Below are 25,122 nucleotides of genomic sequence, written 5' to 3'. Positions count from 1 at the left end.
AGAGATTATTATATAGGGCAAGAGTCGAGCATGTTAATTGACTCATGGGAAAGAGCCAGTGGGCTGGGTGAAGATAAAAGAGCAAAGCAGAAGAACTCAGCTGAGGTTTGGAAACATGAACTTAGAGTGCTGCTGTCTTCCTTATGGCTTTTGCTATCAACAGTAGCCAAGGAGGCAAATGCTTGGATTGATAGACTTTCTCTAATCTGAGCTTTGTGTACTTGATTTTTTTTCCCTTCTCCCTAATCTTAAGGAGAGACTTAGACTGTAACAGTTGGTGTTTACAATGTTTTAATGGCTGTCATATTGAGAACTGACTGGAAGCATCTTTAGAAATAATTTACACCGCCATAAAATGAATTGCTAATCTTTCCAAGTGGATTCTTTAGCCTTTTTTGTTTGTTTTTTAATATACCAGCCAATGAGATCTAGACCAATGAGAATACTGGTAAAATATTTTAGAAGCATTGTCTGATTTGAAAAGCTAAGTAGGAATATAAATCCTTCCCTAAATATGCAGTCACACTGTCTGCCATTTGCTTGATGTTTTGTTTCTTCACTTGTTTCTTAGAGCAATGTGCATGTATGTGATTAAGAGGTCCATAGGATGCACATCCACCAGTGCTGGGCTGTAGGATGCATGGGTGGGAACATGAGGGATATAGGATGTGTGTTGATTTGAACCAGCAGTCATTATGTATCTTCTCTGATGGCCCCGGTATCTAAAGGGATGTAGGTAATGGTGTTGATGAACAATGACATTATTTAGGGAATGTCTAACTTTATGGTAGTGACTTGAAAAAGTGGAAATGCACTGCCCTGGGTAGTGCAGATAAATACTTTAGGAGATTAAGAAATACAGGTATATGTTGGAATAGGAGAGAAGGTTTTAATGAGACAAATTGCATCGCGAAGGATGCTTGTATATCAACACAGGAATATTGACAGCCTGTGTTTATTCATTTGTATTACTGAAACCACATGGGCTGTTTCTCCCTGCTTTAAACATTTATTGACTTTCCACCTGCTTAGTGAAAAAAATTTCAGATTTCTTATTCTAATACCCAAGGCTCCATGCACTCATTGTAATGGGTCCTGTATCATTTTTTTCTCGTAGTCTTTCCTGATTTTCTTGGCTTGGAGGTAAACGTTTCCTTTTTCAATTTTGCAGCCTCTTATTATTACTTTCTCTGCAGCTTTTATTTCCACCTTCCCTTACCACCATATCATCTACAACGTGACTATTGGCTAGCCTATTTTTTGGTCTGTTGCATAGAAGTACTCAAACCTTTAGCTTTTGTAGTTTTCAAAATAGAGGACACAGAGTTTCTATAGATTTTTTTTTTCTTTTGCTAACATTAAAACTCATGTGCACAGATACATACTCAGTTAATGTATCTTGTCTAATTTCATAAAATGTGGTTAACACCAAAAAATGCAGACAAGACAGTAGAAGAATAAAGAACAGACCTTCACACTGAAAACATTTGGTCAATGGAAAGCTTACAGAGCTGTTTTTTTTTCTTCATTTTGCTGAGGACCACCGAGAGCTTCCTCACATATTTATCTCCTCTTTAGGAAAACATTTGGGAGCCACTATTTTAGTAAACTGTGAGCTTTACCAGAGCTGATTTATCTCTGAATCCCTATTTATCTCTTTCTCCCTCAGAGATAATCTGGGGTCTCTAAAAGCTTATAACAAGAAAATAACTGTGATTTGTGACATAGAATCAATCAGTTTGGGGGACAGATTATTCAAAGATCTGACAATTGTCTAAAATAACTAAATAGGAAGTCGCTTTTATACAACTGTCTAGAATGTGTATGAAAGTCAGAACAGTAGACAGGTTACAAAGGCTGTTTATTAAAGAACTACATTTTTAGAATAATGGCATTATGTTTATTTTTTTGTAATTCTGGAAGTGTAGATGTGGTTACTTAGATCATTACAAACAATTACACAACTATAGAAAAATAATTTCCCGAAGTAATTTCTGACCTCAAATTCTACTTTTCTCTGTTCTTTTTAAAACTAACATTTACAGAAAAAAACAAATTGACTTTAACATTGGGTTCTCCCAATGTTAAAGGACACTAATAATTTTTCAAACTTACACTTTTCAATAGGACTTTATGTGATAATCGAAATATTTAACAATCTGCACTGTCCATTATGCTGTACACAGCCACATGTGGCTACAGAAATGTGGCTAGTGCAACTGAGGAACTAAATTTTAAATTAAAAAACATAATGAATTTAAAATAGTGACCACTGGCTCCTATATCGGACAATGTAATTTCAAAGGATGGACCAAGGTACATTCAGAAGTATTGAGCTGTTATTAGTAATACCACCTTTGATGGCATCTTGTCAGTTTCCTTGGTAAATTTGAGATATTTGAAAAGGAACTTTTTTTTTTAGGGAGTCTTTAGCAACTTGTATACTTATCAATGGCTCCATTGAACTTTGAACTACTTTTAGCCTTTGGACCACCACAAGTTTTTAAAGTGTTAATTCACAATTCATGAATTAAGCTCTGTCCATTTTCTTCATCATTATATCTCTCGTTTTAGAGAATGTGATTTTTGATTACAAAAAATATATATATATGTTATATGCACATATACATACGCATATATAGACATTTGTGAAGATCAAGTGCAATAAGGGATGGAGTTTGTTAAACTTGAATGTTCCTTTAGTCTGAATGTTACTGTGAATAGGCAGAGTAAGCAAACAAAATTGCTTGCTGGTATTATCTTCCCCACCCTCCCTGAGAAGAGAAATGCTCATGTTCATTAAGTCAAACCAGAACCTCTCATGGCTTTTACATATTTCTGTGGTTTGATAGATACTTCTGTTTCTGCCTGGAATATTCTTTTTTTTTTTTTAATTTCCAGAACAGAACCTTCAAAAGAATTTTATCTTTTTCTTCCCTGAAGCCTGTGTCTGACCTTTGTAACCTTCTACCTTCCCTAACAATACTAATCACCTGTTTCTGTTAGTGGAGCTGTGTGTACAGGTATATGCAGATGTATGTACAAATGATCTAGATATTTGACTTTTGAAGAAATCAGTATCATTAAAATAATAATAACAGTAAAGGAAGTAATAATTACAGTGGTGGTTACCATTTGCTGAGCACTTTCTATGTACCAAGTATTGACTAAACACTTTAAATATGTTTTAATTATTCTAAAATCTTATAAAGAAGTTTTGATTATTCTAATTTTATAGGTAAAACAACACTAACCTAAAGGGAAGTAACTTGACCAAGGCCATACAGCTAGTCAGTGGGGACAGCCAGATTTGACTCCAAAGCCCATGATTTACCTACTAAACAATAATTAAAATGCAGAGGAAAAAAAAATCTTATTCCCCAGAGTAACATGGGAACTATGTGATATCAAGCAGTCTGAATTTCATTTCATTTCCCCTTTGCCATTTTTTTTCTCTATTTGCCTTTCTTTTTTTTTTTTTTTTTTTTTTGCCATCTCAGTTCACCACAACCTCTGCCTCCCAGGTTCAAGTGATTCTCCTGCCTCAGCCTCCCAAGTAGCTGGGATTACAGGCATGCACCACCACGCCTGGCTAATTTTGTATTTTTAGTAGAGACGGGGTTTCTCCATGTTGGTCAGGCTGGTCTTGAACTCCCGACCTCAGGTGATCCACCCACCTTGGCCTCCCAAAGTGCTGTGATTATAGGCATGAGCCACTGCACCCAGCCTTCTATTCACCATTTTTATGGTGGCCTTAAACATGTTGCTTAGCATCTCTTAGTCTTCCCCTTTTTTTTTTAATAGGTATCACTACCTTCATGTTAGAGGATGAAAAGTCCTTTGAATATGTTAATTCTGTACTTTTTCCTTCTTCCCTCCCAAAATACCCAATTGTCATATGTAAAGACTTCCTAAATGATTAGGGTCACCTTTTTCTTCATTAGCTTGGTTTCACAGAGAATGCAGTCAGCTTGTCAGTGGAAACTGTGTTATAAGGTGGAGATATTTGCTTTTATTTCTTATTTTTAACCTCATTTCCCAATTTGCTCCCAGGTTTTTTTTGTGTGTATTTGAAAAGCTGTTCTTTTTTCCTTCTTGTCTTCCTACTGAATTATACTTTAGTTTGTCTTTTCCAGGTAGGTTGCACTTTTTGTGTCTATACTGTATTTTTCCTTTAAAAGTGCATGGTACTATTTTGTTTATTTAACTGTTATTAAAATTGTTACCACGTAATATTTGTCTACTGTGATGGAGGAGGGCAATGGCTAAAAGTGGAGGATTTATGTTCATTGAACACATGGTAGGTGTCAAGAATTTTATATGTGTTATTTCTCTTTATCAACACAATAATAATGTGAGTGTATAAAACAGGTAATATTAGTATTGCCGTTTTACAGAAAAGAGATGAGATAACTTGCCCATGCTTGAAAATATATTGTAAGAAAATGGTAGAGCTTGGATTTCAATTAATGTGTGTTGGCCGAGGATAGAGTTAGGAATGAAAACATGTAAGTCAAAAGTCATTTATAAACTCTTTTGAAAAATAAAATATATCTAGTGCTTGTATTTAATTGTTTTGTTATATTTTTGAGATTATATACAATAAAAGTACATATTTTAAGTGTTAAGTTCGATGAGTTTTGATACTTATATCATGTAACCAAAAGCAAGGTGGAGGACATTTCTGTTCTCTGAGTGCCCTCTACCCTTTCCAATTATCGTTTGTTTCCTCCATTCTGCTCTTGGGCCTATCCACCTGAGCTTTTTATTTTGTTTATTATATATTTCAGTTCTAACATTTCCATTTGGTTATTCTTCATGTCTTCTATTTCTTTGCAGAGACTTTAGTTCTTGGAAAAGCTTATTTTTTTCCATTTGTGTCAAGTGTAATTGCTTAGTGAAGCATTTTTAGTATAGCTGCTTTAAAATTTTTCTCAGATAGTTCTGATGTCTCTGTCATCTGGATGTTGGTGTCTATGGATTGTCTTTTGTCTTTCAGTTTGGTATCTTCCTGGTTATGAGTGATTTTCTATTGAAACCTGGATATTTACATGTGTTATGAGACTCTAGATTTTATTTACACCTTTTGTTTTAGCTAGCTTTTTAAAATGCGAGTCTGGCCGGGGAAAAGAGGAGATACCACTTACTTACTGCCAGGTAAAGTTATAAATCCAGGTTCCCCGCTCAGTCTCAGTTGATACCTGAAAGATAGGACTTCTTCCTTATGGCTGGGTAATAGTGAAAGTCCTGTCTACCAGACTTCCTCTGACACAATCCCAGGAAGGAAGGCTCACCTCTTATAAACTGGTAGAGGTGAAAGTCCAGCCTTGCCATATCATCTCAGCCGACATTTTGGAGATGAGGAGGTACCCTCTTTGCCAGTTGACAGAGATGAAAACCTGGACTCCCTACTTGGCCTTCTATGGCATTCTCCTGGGAGTATTGGGATATGTAAGTGCAGCCTGGTGAGGGTGTGAGTCTAGGCTTTACAATCAGCCTTTACTGATGTGGTGGTTGGGTCACATTTCTTTTCTGTAATGTTTGAGTAAAGCAGTTATTGTCTACGTGTTTCGTACCTTGCTAGGCTGTCTCTTTCCTGGTCCTTTGGCTAAAGAGAGCGAGCTCTTTTTGTATATTATTTATTGTCTGTGCCCATAGGTGTTCCCAAGTTGCAGGCTTCTTCAATTCTAAGTCTGGGATATACGAGGCAAAAGGAAGCTGAAAGAACTCACCACCAGGTTATTCAAGGTCCTTCAAGGTCTTTAGATGGTCTGCCTTCTCTTTACCATTCAGTTGTCTTATGTTTATCTCATATATAATGTCCATCATTTTTAACTTTACTAAGTGGGATGAATTGAGAAAAGTATGTCTATTTCTTCTTCCCTGAAGGATGCAAGAGGAACTACTTTATTTAAAAAAATAAAGAGTAGATGATATGTAGTACAGGAAAGTAATGTTTCATAAAGACATGGTTCAATTCATACACATAAAGATGATTGGTCATGGATTCACAATGTGAAGTCTCTTTCTGTAGTATCATAGTTAAAAATATTTTTAAAGTCACCAGTGTAGACCACTTATCAGTCTCTCAAAGTGATACCTGAATCCCTTGTCTAAGGCATCATAGAACCTCTGCATGTGTCTGCCCTTGTATTCTCCTCGTGAATGGGAAGAGTTAATATGCCTTGGACATCTTCTAAAGTCTGTCCCCACTTTACTGATTCTGCAATACCTAAGTTAAGCATTATTTTAATTTCCATTGTTTTAGGTTGTCTAGATATCAAGTGTAGGACAAGTGAATATTTGATGTGGTGATTAAACTTAAGTAGTCTTTGGAAAACTAGATTCCATTATAGCGAACTGTTTTTACAAAGATGAAATTGTTTCTGTAGACAAGTAAACCAGAGTGAGTGAGCATCGTGGGGCCCAGAGAAGACCATGTCCTTACACTGCTGCATGTGGTTTGAACGTCTGGCTTGCTGAACAGTCATGTAGGTCCAGCTTGGGCAGCCACATCATCATTATCAGGCTACTGTGGGCAGACTTGTGAGGACAATAGCATGAGTTTTGTGGGTTCAGTCTTTCAGTTTCCATTTAGTTTCTTCCCCTGTCTTTCTCATTGATGTAATAACTTCCTTCTTTCCAGTCTCTTCTTGCATGGAATAGGGGAGCCATCTATTATTGGCCATTTAGACTTGCTGGGGGTGGACATGCTCAGCTTTTAATGCTGCTGAATTACCCTTCTGGACATTTATATTTTATGCCTGTTTTTGATAGTGGGAAAAGGACCTCTATAGAAATTTTAAGCTTCAGCAAGTATATGTAATATCACATTTAGCTGACCAAGGAGAAATTTGGAAATCATATTCTGTCTCCTTGTTGCCTGACCCAAGCGATAAAATTCAGCATAATTTAGCTCATTTAAATTACCTGGGAGTGGGGAAGTACAGAATAAGTCAGAGGCTAGTCCTGCAATGACCCGTAAGTTCTTCCTTGATGTTGCTAGAGTAAAGGAGGCTGGGGTTATCAGGTCCCAGTGCGCTTCAGGTTATGGTTATACTCTACCCTAGAACAAGGGCCAGCAAACTTTTTCTGCAAAGAGCCAGCCAGTAAATATTTCAGTCTTTGCAGGCCACGTGGTCTGTGTCACAGTTACTCACTGCTGCCATTGTAGCACAAAAGCAGACATGAACACTATATAGATAAATGAGCATGCCTCATTTATTATTTTCCAGTAAAACTTTATGGACATTGAACTTTGAATTTCATATAATTCCTGTGTGTCATAAAATGTTTTTTCCAGTCACTTTAAAATGTAAAAACTATTTTGGGGTCACAAACCACATGAAAACAAGCAGCAGGATGGATTTGGTCAATGGGCCATAGTTTGTTACCCCTGTCCTAGAAGATATCTGCTGGGCAGATTCCTTTGCCCAAGGAGATATTGTGCTCTCTTTCTATTAGTTAAACCAAGCCTGTGTTCCTGAGACATACTTTCTGGTACAGTTGTTGTATTTTTATGCCGACACATTAATGACCAGATACACAGGAACACATTCCCATCCCCATTCATTGATGCAAAAGTTTTCATGAATGATCTGGGCACTTTTCTGGGTACCTTAGGACCCCAGCTAAGCAAGAAAGTTTCATTCTTAGGTCTTCACAGTGTCATCTGGATTGATTACCTCTGATGTCAGTGTTTACTGATAACAACATGTATTCCTAATGTATGTCTTCCTTGCTAAGCTATTATTCATACTATACTTATTCAGCTTTCTAAGTCATAATAGGAGCTGTGAAACCCAGACCAGAACATTTTGCTAGGATTTCTGTTTTCTCTTTTAAAAAGAAGAGCTAAACAATCCTATGTTATTGGTTAAAATGGAAACATGTCATTTTGCAGGGGTTCATCTGAAAGTGGTAGAAGACGTGACTAACCATGGCTCAATAAGCAGGGAATTACTTTTCTCACAGACTGTCAAGTCCAGACGGGAACAATGAAGAACAAAGTTCGAGTAGCCCAGTGATGTCAGAGCCAATGCGACTATTATTCTCTTGAATTTTTTTCATGTTGGTAGCCCTGTGGTCACACCATGTTCTGTGGCAGTTCTAGATATCACATATGCATTTAAGGCAGAGAGAAAGAGGAAGAGTGGTGTTAAGATCTTTCCTCTTTTGTCAGTTCCAGAACTGTTTGTTTCCCATCAAACTTCTGCTTATGTGCCCTAGGGAGGAATCTGTCATCAACCTCACTTGTAGCTGCAAGGGAAGCTGTGAAATTTGCTATTTGGCTTTGTAGCCATACTTCAGTAGGTGGCAAAAATGAGAGTGTTGAGAATGTGTAGCCCATCAGAAGTGTCTGCTACAAAGAGTTACAAACTTTTTGTGATGTTCACATTACTTCTGGAGGGTAGTCTCTGCTGAATTCGAATCCAGAATACAATAAATGAAGCACCTATAATAATTAATATGATGAATTAAACATATTGGAGAGTGTTATGTGTATATTATATGAGGGAAGTGTTAAAGAAGGACCATATCCTTCAGGAACTTTAGCTAGACACAAGACATAAACATGAAATTTGAAATAACCTATCTCAATTCTAATAACTAATGGTGGGGATTGGAGTATATTTGTTTTTAAGGTCACTGATTCATTTAGCAACATTTATTGAGGGTTGAGTATGTACAACTGTTTAGGCTTTGCAAGTGCAAAGATGAATAAGATAGTCTCTGCTTTGCAGATGGCAGTCAAATAAATCAGTAGTTTCAGGATAGCTTTATGGTTTTGTGATTTAACATTTTTGGTGAATTACACAATTAGATTGGAAGCAACTATTATTTGCTTTTTTGAAAAATATATGTTACGCATCAGTACCGAATGGCAGTGAGTAGGATTCAATCAGTATCTTTCCATCATATCTGTGCTCAGTCTATAAACAATGATTGAGCACCTACTGTAAGGTAGTTATGTGGCTACACACTACATTTGTAAAGCTCAAAAAGAAGTAGTCACTTCTTCTGGGGGCTCCTAGTCATAGACTTAGCAGACCTGTCAATAAATATTTGCAACGCATGGTACATACACACACATACAGATCATATAAGAAAAAGAGGTGGGCTGGGCATTGTAGCCGACGCTTGTGTTCCCAGGAATTTGGGAGGTTGAGGTGGGCAGGTCGCTTGACCCCAGGAGTCCAAGACCAGCCTGGGCAACATGGCAGAACACTGCCTCTACAAATAATACAAAAATTAGCTGGGTGTGGTGATGTACACCTGTAGTCCCAGCTACTTGGGTGGCTGAGGTGGAAGGAACACTTGAGCCTGCAAGGTTGAGACTGCAGTGAGCCATGATCACACCACTGCACTCCAGCCTGGGCAACAGAGCAAAACACTGTCTCAAAAAAAAAAAAAAAAGAAAAGAAAAAGAGGGGAAGTGTCTTTATTGCTTAAGAGGATATACTGGGTGCAAGACTAGTTAAAGCTTTACAGTAGAAAAAAGAGAAAATTAATATTTCCTGAAGCAGTTATCTATGCAAATAAGGGAAAGGAAGAGCATATGATGTAAAAGGTCAGTTCTGTCAAGGTAGAGAAGCACAACACATTTCAGGGCACTGCTAGCAGTTTCTACGTGGGGGTTCCTTGGTTGGGGAGCCAGCTCATTCTGAGGGGCAACTGTGAGTGTTTTCACAGTGTCTCTATTCAAGGCAAAACTCAGAATAGAGGAACATTAAAATTTAATAAGTCTCCATCCCTTGTTTCATGACAGAGAGTGTCTGGCGTGGGTGGAGATTGGAAGAACTGGAAGTTGGGTGGCTTCCTGGAGAGTAAAATGCACTTGTTCTTGGGAATGACAGCAGATGCCAATGCACCCCTCAACTCTTCTAGCATCACTGTGGGGAGAGAAAACAAGGCCTGGCACTTCATTCCAGATAGCCTATTATACTGTCACCTAAATCACATGACAATGGCATCCCTCAGCCGCTAAGCCTTGGAGAGCCCAGGCTCATTTCCAGCAATCAGCAATCCAAGCCCTTCTTCTGCTGATTAGGACAAGACCTGTTTTGGAGAACATTTCCTTTCCAGGAAAATTCTGAAGTAACCTCATACTTTTGAGCTATAATTTTTACCATTTTATTAAAAAATATAATAACATTCTAGCTGAAAATCACGATGATATTATTCATAAATAAACTCTCAAACCTTTGAATAAAAATATCTTTGGAACCTCTCTTTCCATTTATGGAGGTATTAGGGGAGTTGAAATGAGAGGGAGTGGGGTTTTTAAGTTTTTATTTTTTTGTTGTGACAAAATATACATTAAATTCATCATTTTAATAATCTTTAATTATATGGTTCAGTGGCATTAGGCACATTCACATTATTGTATAACCATCATCACCATCCATCTCCAGAGAGTTTTCATCATCCCAAAGTGAAACACTATACCCATAACTCACCAATAACTTCCCATTTTCTCTCCTACAGCCCCTGTGTAGCCATTGTTCTATTTTCTTTCTCTATAGATTTGACTTACTCATGTAAGTGAATCGTCCAATAGTTGTTTTTGTCTGGCATGTTTCACTTAGCATGATGTCTTCAAGGTTCGTGCATGTTGTAGCATGGATAAGAATGCCATTCCTTTTATAGGCTGCAAAATATTTCATTATATGTATCACATTGTGTTTATCCATTCATGCATCCACAGGCATTTGGTTTATGCCTGTTGGACTGTTATGAATAATGCTGCTATGTACATGAGCATACAAATATCTGAGTTCCTGCTTTCAGTGTGTGTGTGTGTGTGTGTGTGTGTGTGTGTGTGTGTGTGTGTACCTAGAAGTTGAATTGTTGGATCAAATGACAATTCTGTGTTTAATTTTTTGAGAAACCACCGTATAGTTTTTCACAGGGCGTGTATCACTTGACATTTCCACCAGCAAAGCACCTGGTTTTCAATTTTCCGGGGAAGTAGGTTTTTACACATGAAAAAAAAGATAGTGCCTTCAAAAGGGCATTTCCAAACAATGCTAAAATATGTGCATTTGCAGTGAAACATTTCTCTCTTAAATTTTTTAAAGAGCAATGTTTGTGAAATTCATTTTGGTTTTTTACTCTTCATTTTGAAGAATTCAATATTAGTGACATTCAAATTAAGTAAAAGTGACAGCAGCAGCACTTCCCATAAAGACCACAAGCTGCCTGCAGTGTCAATTCAATAACTAGGAATCTGTCAGGTACAGGAGTGGTGGTGAAGATTAGGGAAACGAGAAGAGAGTCTCGAAGCTGACCAGTGAGCTGCCAAGCCCATTAAATTAAGTACATAACTTTAGTGAAAACAAGAAAGGGCAGTGATGAGCACAGAAAAGAGAAATCAAATGGGGACACCTTTGACACAAGCAAAGAGATGAAGGTCATGCCTTGTAAGAGGCCTTTGGAGAGTTGTTTGATTTGTAAATATTAGGGACATGAAATTTCAGGGAAAACAAAGCAAAGTCCGTCAAAAATGGTTTTAAATAAATAATTCTAAGTACAAAAACCTAAATCAACTACTGGGGAGTTTGCAGTGGAGGAAGGAACAGCTATGGAGGATTAAAATATTTGTGTGAAGAATAAGGCTACGTGTGTGGAAAGTCGAAAAACTGTATTCTGCCTCCTGTTTATAGATACCTTACATTGTGAATGCCAAGTATTTACTAGCAGAGAAAGGCTTCCTTCTGATTTAAGGCATGATTGTGTAAAGGAAGGGAATTGCTGGTTCATTCTGCAGCTGAACAAGTGTTTCCTTAATGTCTCTTATGTGCCAGGTCCTGGAGTCAGGAATGGAAGTCATGGAGATGAAAAACAGATGGTACTTGCCCTCCAGGAACTTACAGTTGTGCTGGGCAAGGCAGACAGATCAATTACATGGACATTCTCAGTACTGTGAGGAAAATGAAGCACCAGGGGGACTATGTGCATGAGGGAGCATAGGGAATAGTTTCTTGCTCTGGTAGCCAGAGACTCCTAAAAGACTTTCTGAAGAAGAGGTCTGAGCTGACATGAGGAGAATAGGAGTTAGCCTCCCAAAGAGCAGGAGACAGGATTAGGTTGGAGTAGGACCAGCATTTCTAGGTGGTGGGACCACCATGATCAGAGGGGAAGGAAGTATAAGAGTCAAATTTGGTGGAGAGGTGATAGGGGAAGAGAATAGGAGGTCTACCAGCAGTTCAGTGGTATTCCTAGGTCATGCATTTCAAGGTAGGAAGCAGCAGAGAATAAAGCTAGACAGAAAGATCAAAGCTACGCGTTTTTCTTTTCTTCATTAATGTCTGTATCCATCCCATGCCAGTCCCCCATCTCCCTACAAAAGCACACCTTTTAAAAATAATCACAACTTTGGTGTATTTAATTGAATATTCATTGTAAGTAGGCTAGTCTTTGGAGATGGAGAAGCTGATTGATATTAACAGTAATTAGCTTCAAGCTCTCAGAGGCTTTGGCTACTGAGTTCTCTTTCCAGCACTGCCTGAAGTGGGCATTGTGGTTGGTTCCCCAGCATCCATTCTGCTACAGCCCCGTTGAGTAGCAGCCATGTGGTTTGGGGAATTGACCTGAGCTGGTCAGTTGGTTTAAGGGTAATCCTATTTCCACTGCCAGCATGTTAGTTCAGTAATAGGCATGTAATTCACTCCTGGCCAATGAGAAAAGAGAATAAAATTTGAAGGAGGTTTGGGAGAAAAAGCCATAGTCAACCAAGCCATTTCTGCTTCAAGATGAAAACTAAAGCTTGTAGTCTAGATGCCACAAAGGGACCCAGGTTCAGGATAAAGTCGGTGCTATGGATAATAGAATGGAGAGAGAAAACAAAAATCACAGTGCTTGATGAAACTACCGAGATGCAAATCAGCTAATTCTGAACTTGTGCCATCACTGGACTTCTTGTTCTGACAGCTAATAATTTTCCGTACCATTTAATCCAGTTTGGATTTTTCCATGTGTAATATGAAATCATGTATACTAAATGGGCCATAATTTTTGTGACTTTTCTGTACACACCAGTATAGTATGCCCTTTTGTGAACCTAACGCCTTTGAGCCTCATTTTCCTTATCTGTGAAATGAACATAGTTATGTCTCAGAGTTTTTCATGAAGATCATTTGAGATTCAGAACAAGGCCCAAAAGGGAGATATGAACTATACATGTTAAGTGCCCAGAGTATACCACTAAATAGGAAGCTTAGAGACTAGGAGAAGAGAAATTCATAAATAATGTCCACATAAAGTGGTAGAAATAAGATCACGTGCATTTGGACCTTTGTGCAATCAGTTTGTTTTTTTAAAGAAATATCATTCAATATTTGAGCAGTATGTTAGGTATAGAGCTATTGGACTTGCTGATAGATGAAAGTGATGAATCATATAGAGTGATGTTAAGGATGTCTCATCAGTTTCTGTGTAACTTGCGAAGACTGGAACAGGCAAATTGTTTCTGCTGCAGTTTTACTTGTCTGACATTCATAAGAAAGGTCTGTCTAGGCTGCAGTTAATATTTGGGAGTCACCAGAATGTTGATTGGGAACATAGGAATAGATGATATCTATTAAGGAGGGAGTGGATAGTGGGAGGAAAACACCTCACTTCTTTTGGGAAGCCTGCCTCATCCCGCAGGTCTAAAGTACTCATCAGAATCCTGGCAAAGATGAGGCAAAGAGGAAACTGTGGCCTAAATGGAGTGCCGAATAGAGGGTTGGACTTTTTGAGTCACAGAAGCTTGCTGGAGGGGGAGAATGCTGCGAAAGGGGAAAGCCTAAAGATGTTAGGTAAAAGATTATTGATGAAGTGGAGACCTGGGGAAGATGGGGGTATTAAGTATCTGGCCTTAACTTCTCTGTGAATAAAGGAAAGGGGATGAGGATAGGAGTTTACCTGAATTTGAAGAGTTGGAGTAACAGGGAAATGAAATAATTTACTACCAGAGAAGTCAAAACACACATACCTGCCATCTGCACACAGACATACATGGTGGTTCATGTGGTGGAATGCATGGATCTTACAACATTCATTGCTATTTATTTGATAATACAGGGTACATGGGCTCAGTAAGCATTTGTTAGATGAATAAATATTCCCAGAAAATCAGCTTTAGGTTTTATTTGTGGAATATCTATGTTACAGGGCATGGAGAGAGTAAGATGCGAAAAACTGGAAGCCACTGGGCTTGATGCCGTTGAGCCCTCCACTCTGGCTTTTTTTTCTTTGCCATGTAGAAGTGAGAGTTCTGTTTGAAAATCACCAGTCCTTTTGTTTGCCTCCTTTATTACATTGTGAGTTCTTTGAAGCTAACATCTGTCATATGTAAATCCATGTTTCCAGGATCTAACCCAGGGATGGCACATAGTAAGTGCTTAAGAAATATTGCTTGAATGAATGCAAGAGAGTGGACTTGAGTGGATGCCTAAATAAGAAAGAAGGTCCAGAAGAAGAGAGGGTGAGCACTTTTCAGATGGAGGCAGAGACATAAACTAAACTGCAGGGTTGAAATAATGGCATGATTGCATGTGTGGGAAGCAGTAACAACGTTGCCCAATTTGGTATTCTCATCTGTAACATGGGGATTCGTAACTTGCTGAAAGTCAAACAACTTGGAATTGAGGGCTTCTGGATTTGTACCTAAATCTTGCTGATTTCCCACTATACCATGCTCCCTCCTCACCATATTATTTATCGTAGTAATCACATCACCTCTCGACTCACAGATGCCTCGTTTTTTCCTACTTAGGCTTGATGAAATATTTTCTGTCATGGACACCTTCTTTGTGTGGTTTGTTTTCTGAGTTCTATTTGTTGCTTTTTCCTAGCTCTCCACTGTGGTTTGAATCCACGGGGTATTGATCACCCTGCCCATGCTGAGGGTATTAAACTGCAAATTGAAGGTGAAGGTGTGGAATCTCAATCCATTAAAAACAAAAATTTCCAGAAGGTGCCTGACCAGAAAGGAACCCCCAAGCGACTGCAGGCAGAAGCTGAGACGGCTAAGGTACGTAATATTCCAGTTAATTACAGAGATTTGAAAGTTGCAGCCTTTATGTGTTGTAGTCCGGCCACAGAGAAGAGCTGATAGTGCTTTCACTAATTACCATTGTATCTGTGGTCAAATGAACACTGTATCTTGCTGATAAATAATTATAAATGAAAATATTAACTGGATTCCCTTTGGAATGAAATTGAAACACATTTGTGGCCAGTCTCATAGCATGAGGCTCTGAGGTTATAGAGAAGAATGCCCTGGACTTAAAGCTAAAAGATTCACCTGCCAGGCTCAGACTTACCACTCTATGGTGTTGGGCAAGTCATGTGACTTTCTGAGTTTCAGATTCTTCATCTACACAAGGGAGTCATAAAATGACTTCTCTCATCAGGTTGAGCAGATCAAACGATTGTATGCTTGTGGAAGCATTTTATAAAAGCCCCAGTACTGCATGAGTATGAGAGGCTTGTGCTTACAGGTATTGTTAATTAGTAATAGCTGATATTTTATTAAATATGCATGTATATCCCAGGTACTGTTTGAAGGACTCTTGATCTATTGACTTATTGTGTCCCTGTAACAATCTTGTGAGGTAGACAATAGTAAATAGAACCCTAAGTAATGAAAGAGAAAATTATTTTATTTTGCTGTAGGATGCTTAGTTCTTTTCAGTCTTTAACCTAAACATAGGTACCAGAGAACTGACAAAATAGGCATTGGTGAAGAAGTACGGAAACTTGGATTCTGTGGGGTAGGTAATTTTTTAGTAAGGACAGCCTCTTCTAAAGGCTCCCTACAATGGAACTGGCACTATCTGGGTATTTGTCTGAAATCAGTGCAGATGTTCAGTTGGGGGCACAGTATTGTTGAAGATACTCATATTAGTTTTCCTCTTGGACACTGAGGAAATTAATCTTCATATAGTTTTGTTTCTCTCTTTGTGTATTCCCTGCAAGACAATTTCCTTTCAAATGTTGGTTGAGCAAATGAATGTATGCATGCCTTGGAAAGCAAATGTTGTAAGCACCCAAGAAAAATCTTAAGGAAAAAGGTCACCTTACTGTTGTGCAATAACCACCTCTCTTCTCCTCCAAATAATGTCTTCCAAAATCAGATGTGAATTTTTTGCTTTATGTACAGTTTGGAATAATTACTGTTATTGCTTCTCTTCTTTAGTGTGGATAATTAAAAATTGTTGACATTTAGTATGTGTGTGTGGTAGGGAATTGGGGAATGATTACCAAGAAATATATTGCAGGCATTTTACACTAGACATTTTAGCTAAGAGAAATGGCAACTCATAGGATCTCTATTGGCTGATGATCAATGAAGTTTGGTTTGTGAGCAGCATTGGAAATGAGTGAACCCTGTTAAGAAAGCTAAACCTGATCAATCCATGTTGCTACATGGGCATCTTGAAAGAGCCAGGAAAAAACGCCTTAAGGGTCCTCTTTAGGAAGATAAACAGACTTTCTATGAGTGAGATATTTTCTAAAGGATGCCTAAAATATTAAAAATTAGAGTAGAGAGAAAAGAAAAGTTAACTATTGATATTTGTCTGATTTAAATTCAACTTTAAACATTTCTAGTGTGTATCTTTTATATTTGTAAAGAGATTGGTAATATACAAAATTTGATTCAAATCCGATATGATTTTATTTCTGATTATCTTGAATACGTGAATTGTGAATCCTGAAATTTTGTGTCTTTGCCTCTGAAGCATTTTATAGTTCCTTTGCTGAAAACATACTTCAATGAGAGTGTGGATGTGTATAATGTGCCTTTCTTCTAGAACAAACTAATATTGGAAACCAGATTCATTTGAGTTTATGAAAATCATCTACAATGAACACCCATCCCCAACAAATGAGGTTGAAAGGAGATTCTGGGTTTTTCACACTGCCATCATATTTAGGGGTGAACAGACTAGAGGCTTTAATAAGCTTAGACAAAGAATTTGTCCAGTTGTTTAAATGGAGGACGAGGGAACAACAGTGGCTGCTGGGGGAACAGAGTTAAAATTACTACAGTGTGATTACTGTGGATGCCAGCAGCATGACTGACCCTGAAGCTTTTGTACCTTAGACAACATGAACTTGTTTTGTGCAGGTACAAACACATTTACATTTTCCCTTCCATTGCATTTAGAGAGCTAGTAGAATTGTGAGCTGTCTTCTCTTTTCTTGGGTGTATAATTGAATCTCTGGTAAATTGGCCTACTTTAAACCTACCTTAAAAAACCTGTGGCTAGAAATGCATACCTCTAAAGCCATTCAGTAATGTGAATTGGTACAGCTTTTCTGGATGACAAGCTTGATAATAGTTATCAAAATTTTAAATGTGTGCAATCAGGGGGCCAATAATTCCCTCTGTAGGAAGTTACCTAAGGAAATAATCATCCATATGTGCAAAGATGGCTACAGGAGAACACATTGAAAATAGCCCAAATGTTAATTCACAGGAAACTGGCTAAAGAAACTGTGTATTAATGCAATGGGATATAATTTTTCCTTTGTGAGGATGCAGAAGACCTGTATGTATTTATGTGGGAAAATGTATGTGATAATATTTTAAAGTAGAAAGGGAATGAGAAGGGCAGGTTATGACATAGTAGATACAGTATGTTTCCATTTATGTAAAAATGTCTGTCTCTGTATAAAGGCATCACTGAGTCTGGGAGGGTTTTCCATAATTTGAGCAGCAGATTCTATCTGAAGTTAAAATTAGGGAGAAAACTTTTACTTTCTGTACTGCTTTGCTTGAATTTTAAATAAGATATGTATTCTTTTAAGTGTATTTATTTTAAAGGCCTTTTCAGATTGTCCCATTAACTTTAGTAGCTCAACCATGACTTTTTCTGTTTGTTGGGTTAGTATTATGCTTTTAGGGTGCTGAATTTCCTCACATGGCTTCTAATTCTTGCTGGTGGTTTATTTGCCAGAGAAGTGAGTTATTGTGGGGTCTTTTTGGCCATGTGTGCCTTGAATTGTAGAGCCTTCTGGTAAGGTGCTTTTGTATCTGCCTTCACGTGAACTCTGGGGTGTGAGAGCTCTGACCAGGTATTACACTAATGTTTCGATTTGACATTCTCTCTGTTTGCTTCTGACTGATTATGCAAATCAAGTTCCTCCATATGCAGACTTCTCACTGGGAATCTGGTTCCAGCTCCTTAGTGTGCCTTTGGGCCCTGCCACTTTGAGTCCTGCCATGTTGGTCTTTCAAACCAGTCCCTCAGCACACCACCTGTTCCAGAGGAGCTTAGTGAGCTTATCTTTAACAGGCAATGCTAGAGTCTTTGTGTATATGTAGATTCGGGGAGGATTGTAGCATGTGCTTAATCTACCCTGTTGACACTGAAATTTCTATTGCTTTCATAATTTTAAAATGTGTGTATGTATCTGTATTCATTTTGGGCAGAATAATACTGTATCTTAGAAAGTGACATTTTGGGACCCTTAGCCCCAATTCCTCAAAAGACTCAGAACCCTTATTCCAGAAGAAAAAGGTTGTCTGACCACAAGTTGCCTCCAGCTCTTACAGACCAAAGAGAAACCAGTAGAGTACCCAGATCACCTGTAAGTCTTATTGGGAAGCATACAGTCTAGATGGAAATAAAAAATGAATCCAATTGAAATGTGGATCCACAAAAAATACTTACCAACATAAGTCCTAAATTCTTGTGAGTACTTGGAAACTCAGAGAGAATATGCATGCCATGCCACGCCACAGCTATAGTTACCAGTTGAAGAGTAAAAAACTATGTTTACATAGCTTTATAGGAGGGTACAAGCAAGAAATACAGTTGGCAAAGCATTTTCATTGCATTGGGAGGTCCAGAAGTTGTCCAAGTACACAGCTTCTCTTGACCCATCACCCATGCAGCTGCCACAGTTGAGAGTCCAGGTGAGGATGAGTCTTTTTGATACAGAGAAGGCACAGCCTCTTTTTTTCACCATTCATTTATACCCTTCTAGTCATGTAGACTCAAGATGAAGCCACAAATCCTAAAGACCAGGAGTGGTTCCACATAGCAGTTTCCAAAAAACCAGCCCTATGGGAGATCGAAGTCCTTCTCAGACAGGCTAGCCCTGAGATTCCTTAACCCTTTATTCACAGAGCAGTCAGAACAAGACTGTGAGGGGGAGGGTACTCTAGCACAGGAAGAACTTGACCTGTGCTGCGAAGTATGGATAAATTCCAATATGTAGCCCTAAGAATGGAGGGTGCCTTTAGCCATGAAGTCTAAGCACTTTGAGCCAAGGTATGGCAGCAGAAATGCCCAGGTGTGTTCAACATCAGTCTCTTCAAGTAAGAGTTTGTGTGGCAGAAATCGAGTCTGGAACAATAGGCTGGGGCCAAACTGTGTGATGGAATTTGAATGCTGGAGTGAGTAGCATGGATTTACTTTCCACCTCCGTTGTTCAATACAATAGCCACCAGCACATGTGGATATTCAGATTTATTTAAATTGAATAAAATGAAAAAAATGTATTTCTTTGGTCATGCCAGCCACATTTCAAGTGTTCATTATCCCATGTTTCCAGGAGCTGCTGTTTTGGACAGTGTGGACATAGAACATGATCATTATGGCAGAAAGTCCTGTTAGACAGTGCTGCTCTAATCTGTGGGAAGCCACTGAAGTTCTCTGGGTATAGGAATAAGATGAAAAATGGAATTGTGTTGATATTCTGTCTGATCCTCATCCTTGGACTTGAGTGGACAAGGGCTTCAGTCATTTAAAAAAAATGTCAAAATACTCAGGAGTTTCTTTTGAAATTGATGTTCCCAAATGCTCTGATGGTTGGAATTTGAGTTTCTATGGCAATTCTGGCTGTGGAATAAGATCAGCCCATCAGTATCCTATCTGTTTCCTATCTTGGAATTCTAGAATGTGTCCTTACAAGTGGCCTAAACATGACATTGGGAATTCTTGACTTCTAGACTTGATTTTCTAGGTGTTTATGAGGAAACTTCACCTTGCTGTGTTTTTATGCCTGTCAAATAAGGGTTTCATAAGGTTGATAATCCTTTTTTTTTTTTCCTGCCACAATGCTAGTTCCTGGAGTCAGAGCTTTGAGTGTTCCTTATATTTGCATGCCTCCCCTGTACCTTTCCTTTATAAAAATGTATCCCCATTTTACAGCTGAGAAACCCAAGGATGTAAAATGACTCACTAAAACTTAGTTTCTGGCTAATAATCTGGAGGAAGATGTAACTCTCTATGTCTAGTGGCTCTAAATTCAAGGTTTTTTATGCTCCTAACATGAAATATGCAAATGACCTATTTATTTGAAAAGAAAATATAGTCTGTTACACTGAGAATCTGGCCAACTAGGCAAAAGAAGAGGTTAAAATGCTGCATGTATTCATTACTCCTCAGGGAGAAAACAGCAAATCTTGATTGCTGTATTATATAAGGGAGAAGCAATGCCAACGTCTAAAACAGTGAATAATTGCTTGCAGTTGGCTTTGGGATGCATTATGTGAATCTTTGGCAGCAGATAGCCTTTTCTCATTAGGCTAATATTAGATTTAGTTTGTATTTCTTTGGCGCAGAGTTAAAGGAGCTGGCCTGGAACTTGGTGCTAGAGGCAGGAGGAGGAGAAAGCTGGGTGCTTTGGATAAGCCACAGGCAGATAAATGAGAGTTGACTTCAGGGCAACTTGTGGACATTTGTAACAGTAAGCAGGAACCATTAATCTGGGATTAAAACAGAGCAAAAAGAACTTAGACTTAGGTTAAAAGATGAAGGGTTGACTGTACTTAACCTTGATCAAATTACATTGCTTAGCTGCCTTTGAGAAGGTCTGTTGCAATTTAGGGATAGAATGATCTAATTCTTGGCTATCTGTATTTGTTGGCTCAAGGAACAAAAATGTCTCCAAACGAAGCTGCCAACCCAATATAATGTCACCCATGATAGGAAAGGACACAATGCATGTGAAACATAATGAGGATGTACTTCTTAAGAATTCTCATAAGGGTCAGAACAAGAGACAAGCAAATATGACTTCATGCTATGTGAGTTCCAGGACCCCAGTACGTGTATATTGAGTTCTTGGACAGGGCTCAAACGAAACTACAGTAAACTTATATCCGAAGAGGTAAGCTTTTATTACTAACATGTTAAGCTCTGAAAAGTATGACAATTAATATGATATATTTAAGCCATAGGTTCATTGTATAATCAACAAAGAAGAAAACCTAGAGAGCATTTGACCATCTAATTTATTTTACAGGTTAGGGAGATGAGACTCAGATGAGACTGAATGACTTCACAAAGATCTTGAGGCTAGCAGTGACACAGTCTACCTAAAACACAGTTCGTCTAACACATGAACAGTGCTTTTCACTCTTTTGTGCTGACAGATCTATAGGAAATAACAAGTACTTGGAGCCACTTAGTTAATAGTATTTGTCTAGTGGACGAAGAGTACAGGATATGCCATTTGACAATGTAAAAGGAGGGCGGTGTTCAGGCGAGTGTATCAGAGCCCACCAAATTCATTTGAGTTTATCCACCGAAACTACTAAATTACTAAAGTGATTCTCTTTGGAGATGATTGGTACTTGCCATCCCTTCTGCCTATAATGTTCTCCCCTTGATCATTGTTCAGCTAGTTCCTTGTCATTTAGGTCCTAGCTCAAATGTGCTTCTCCAAGAGGTCTTTTCTGACCACCCTAACTAAATGAATCCCTAGTCACATTCTCTGACATCACTTGGTTTGATGTTCTGCATATAACTTTTTCTGGTCTGAAATCATCTTGTTTGTTTTCTGTCTCTCCACAGAATTTAAACCATTTGAGAGCAATGATCTAGTCTGTCTTGTTCACTGCTGCAATATCAATGCCTGCTACTGTGTCCAGCACATTATAAAAAGATTAAATTTTTGATGAATGAATAAGTCAGTTCATATAATACAGAAGTCCCTTGCCTCTGGGTTTGCGTCTCTTGCCTCATAGTTATTTCGTTATCTTTAGCTCCTCCACAAGTGAGCAGAGGATGTCTTACTGAGTTCTATAATGGTTGAATGGTTGATGATATCAAGGGAATGCTTTTCTGGATTGGTACAAGTGGCATATTATCCACACAATGGACAAGGGATACTTCCAAAGCCATTCCATTACCCTTCACCCTTCAAAAGTTCACTCTAGGTTGTCACTGAGACCAAGAAAATTCCTGATTACAGCCTGTGGCAGTCATTCTAAACTTCACTTAGATTCATTGTGAAAGACAGTATGGTGATTCCTCAAAGACTAAAAAACAAATACCATTTGACCCACTGTGTTAGTCTGTTCTCACATTGCTATAAGAAAATACCCAAGACTGGGTAGTTGATAAAGAAAAGAGGTTTAGGCTGGGTGCAGTGGCTTACGCCTGTAATCCCAGCACTTTGGGAGGCTGAGATGGGTAGATCACTTGAGGTGAGGAGTTCGAGACCAGCATGGCCAACATGGTGAAACCCCGTCTCTACTAAAAATACAAAAAATTAGCCTGGCGTGGTGGCAGGTGCCTGTAGTCCCAGCTACTCAGGAAGCTGAGGCAGGAGAATCGCTTGAACCCAGGAGGCGGAGGTTGCAGTGAGCCAGGAACACACCATTGCACTCCAGACTGGGCAACAATAGTGAAACTCCATCTCAAAAAAAAAAAAAAAAAAAAAAAAAAGAAAAGAGGTTTAATTGACAGTTCTGCTTGGCTGCAATCATGGCGAAGGTACCTCTTCACAGGGCAGCAGGAGAGAGAATGAATGCCAGAAGGGGAAATGCCAGCTGCTTATAAAACCATCAGATCCTGTGAGAACTGACTCACTATCATGAGAAGAGCATGGGGGAAACAGCCCCCATGATTCAATTACCTCCCACCAGGTTCCTCCCACAACACATGGGGATTATGGGGATTACCATTCAAGATGAGACTTTGGGTGGGGAAACAGCCAAACCATATCACCTGGTGTATTAGTCCCTTTTCATGCTGTTGATAAAGACATACCTGAGACTGCACAATTTACAAAAGAAAGATGTTTAATTGTGAGACTTCCCTAGCCACGTGGAAGTGTAGGTCCAATCATGGTGGAAGGCAAAGAGGAGCAAGGCATGTCTTACATGTTTGGCAGCAGGCAAAGAGAGAGCTTGTACAGGGGAACTCCTTTTTTTAAATACCATCAGGTCTCGTGAGACTTATTCTCTGTCATGAGAACAGCATGGGAAAGATTTGCCCCCATGATTCAGTTACCTCCCACTGTGTCCCTCCTGCAACACATGGGAATTCAAGATGAGATTTGGGTGAGGACACAGCCAGACTGTATCATCCTGCCCCTGGCCCCTCCCAAATCTCATGTCCTCACATTTCGAAACCAACCATGCCTTCCCAACAGTTCCACAAAGTCTTAACTCATTCTAGCATTAACTCAAAAGTCCACAGTCCGAAGTCTCATTAGAGACAAGGCAAGTCTCTTCCACCTATGGAGTCTGTAAAATCAAAAGCAGGTTAGTTACTTCCTACAGGGGGACAGGCATTGGGTAAATATAGCCATTCCAAATGGGAGAAATTGGCCAAAACAAAGAAGCTACAGGCCCCAAGCAAATCTGAAATCCAGCAGGGCAGTCAAATCTTAAAGTTCCAAATGATCTCCTTTGACTCCATGTCTCACATCCAGGTCACGCTGATGCAAGAGGTGGGTTCCCATGGTCTTGGGCAGCTCCACCCCTGTGGGTTTGCACGTACAGCCTCCCTCCCGGCTGCTTTGGTGGACTGGCATTGAGTGCCTGCAGCTTTTCCAGGCCCATGGTGCAAACTATCAGTGGATCTACCATTCTGGGGTCTTGAGGATGGTGGCCCTCTTCTCACAGTTCTGCTAGGCAGTACTCCAGTAGGGACTCTCTGCTGGGGCTCTGACCCCACATTTCCCTTCCTCACTGTCTTAGCAGAGGTTCTCCATGAGGACCCTGCCCCTACAGCAAACTTCTGCCTGAACATCCAGGCATTTCCATACATCTTCTGGAATCTAGGTTCTCAGACCCCAATTCTTGACTCCTGTGTACTGGCAGGCTCAAAACCAAATGGAAGCTGCCAAGGCTTGAGGCTTTCACCCTCTGAAGCGATGGCCCAAGTTCTGTGTTGGCTCCTTTCAACTATGGCTAGAGCAGCTGGGCACCAAGTCCCTAAGCTGCACACAGCATGGGGACCCTGGGCCCGGCCCACAAAACCACTTTTTATACAGCCTACTCCAGGCCTGTGATGGGAGGGGCCGCTGTGAAGCTCTCTGACATGCCCTGGAGACATTTTCCTTGGGGATTAAAATTTCCTTCCTCATTATTTATGCAAATTTCTGCAGCCAGCTTGAATTTCTTCCCGGAAAATGGGATTTTCATTTCTATCACATTGTCAAGCTGCAAATTTTTTGATGGCCTTATTGATCACTATCAGCATTTTTGTCAAAGCCGTTCAACAAGTCTCTAGGGAGTTCCAAACTTGCCCACATTTTCCTGCCTTCTTCTGAGCCCTCCAACCTGTTCCAGCCTCTGCCTGTTACCCCGTTCTAAAGCCATTTCTACATTTCTCGGTATCTTTTCAGTAGCGCCCCACTCCTAGTACCAGTTTATTGTATTAGTCCACTCCTAGTACCAATTTATTGTATTTATACAATACAATTTATTGTGTTATTGTATACTGCTGATTAAGACATACCCGAGACTGTGCAATTTATAAAATAAAGAGGCTTAATGGGACTAACACTTCCACGTGGCTGGAAGTGGAAGCCTCACAATAATGGCGGAAGGCAAGGAGGAACAAGTCATGTCTTACATGAATGGCAGCAGCAAAGAGCTTGCGCAGGGGAACTCCTCTTTTTGAAACCAACAGATCTCGTGAGACTTATTCACTGTCACAAGAACAGCATGGGAAAGACTTGCCTGCATGATTCAATTACCTCCCACTGGGTCCCTCCCACAACATGTGGAAATTCAGGATGAGATTTGGGTGGGGACACAGCCAAACCATATGACCCAGGAATCTCATAACTGGGTATAATATACCCAGAGGAATATAAATCATTCTATTATAAAGATACACATATGTTCATTGCAGCACTATTCACGATAACAAGGATATG

The 25,122-nt window shown here is 39.2% G+C and overlaps 1 protein-coding gene across 1 annotated transcript in view; it reads left to right on the top strand.

The window, feature by feature from the left end:
• Nucleotides 1-25,122, top strand: part of SAMD12 (sterile alpha motif domain containing 12) — a gene marked incomplete at its 5' end in the record, with an annotated part of 258,966 nt that overhangs the window by 26,275 nt on the left and 207,569 nt on the right. The window contains 1 exon segment of the mRNA NM_001133757.1: nt 14,841-15,019. Within this exon segment, the coding sequence (NP_001127229.1) occupies nt 14,841-15,019 (179 nt within the window).

Source organism: Pongo abelii, chromosome 7 (assembly GCF_028885655.2).
Source record: "Pongo abelii isolate AG06213 chromosome 7, NHGRI_mPonAbe1-v2.0_pri, whole genome shotgun sequence".
NCBI lineage: Eukaryota > Metazoa > Chordata > Mammalia > Primates > Hominidae > Pongo > Pongo abelii.
The sequence above is the reverse complement of the archived record's forward strand: the minus strand, read 5'-3'. Positions and strand labels throughout refer to the sequence as shown.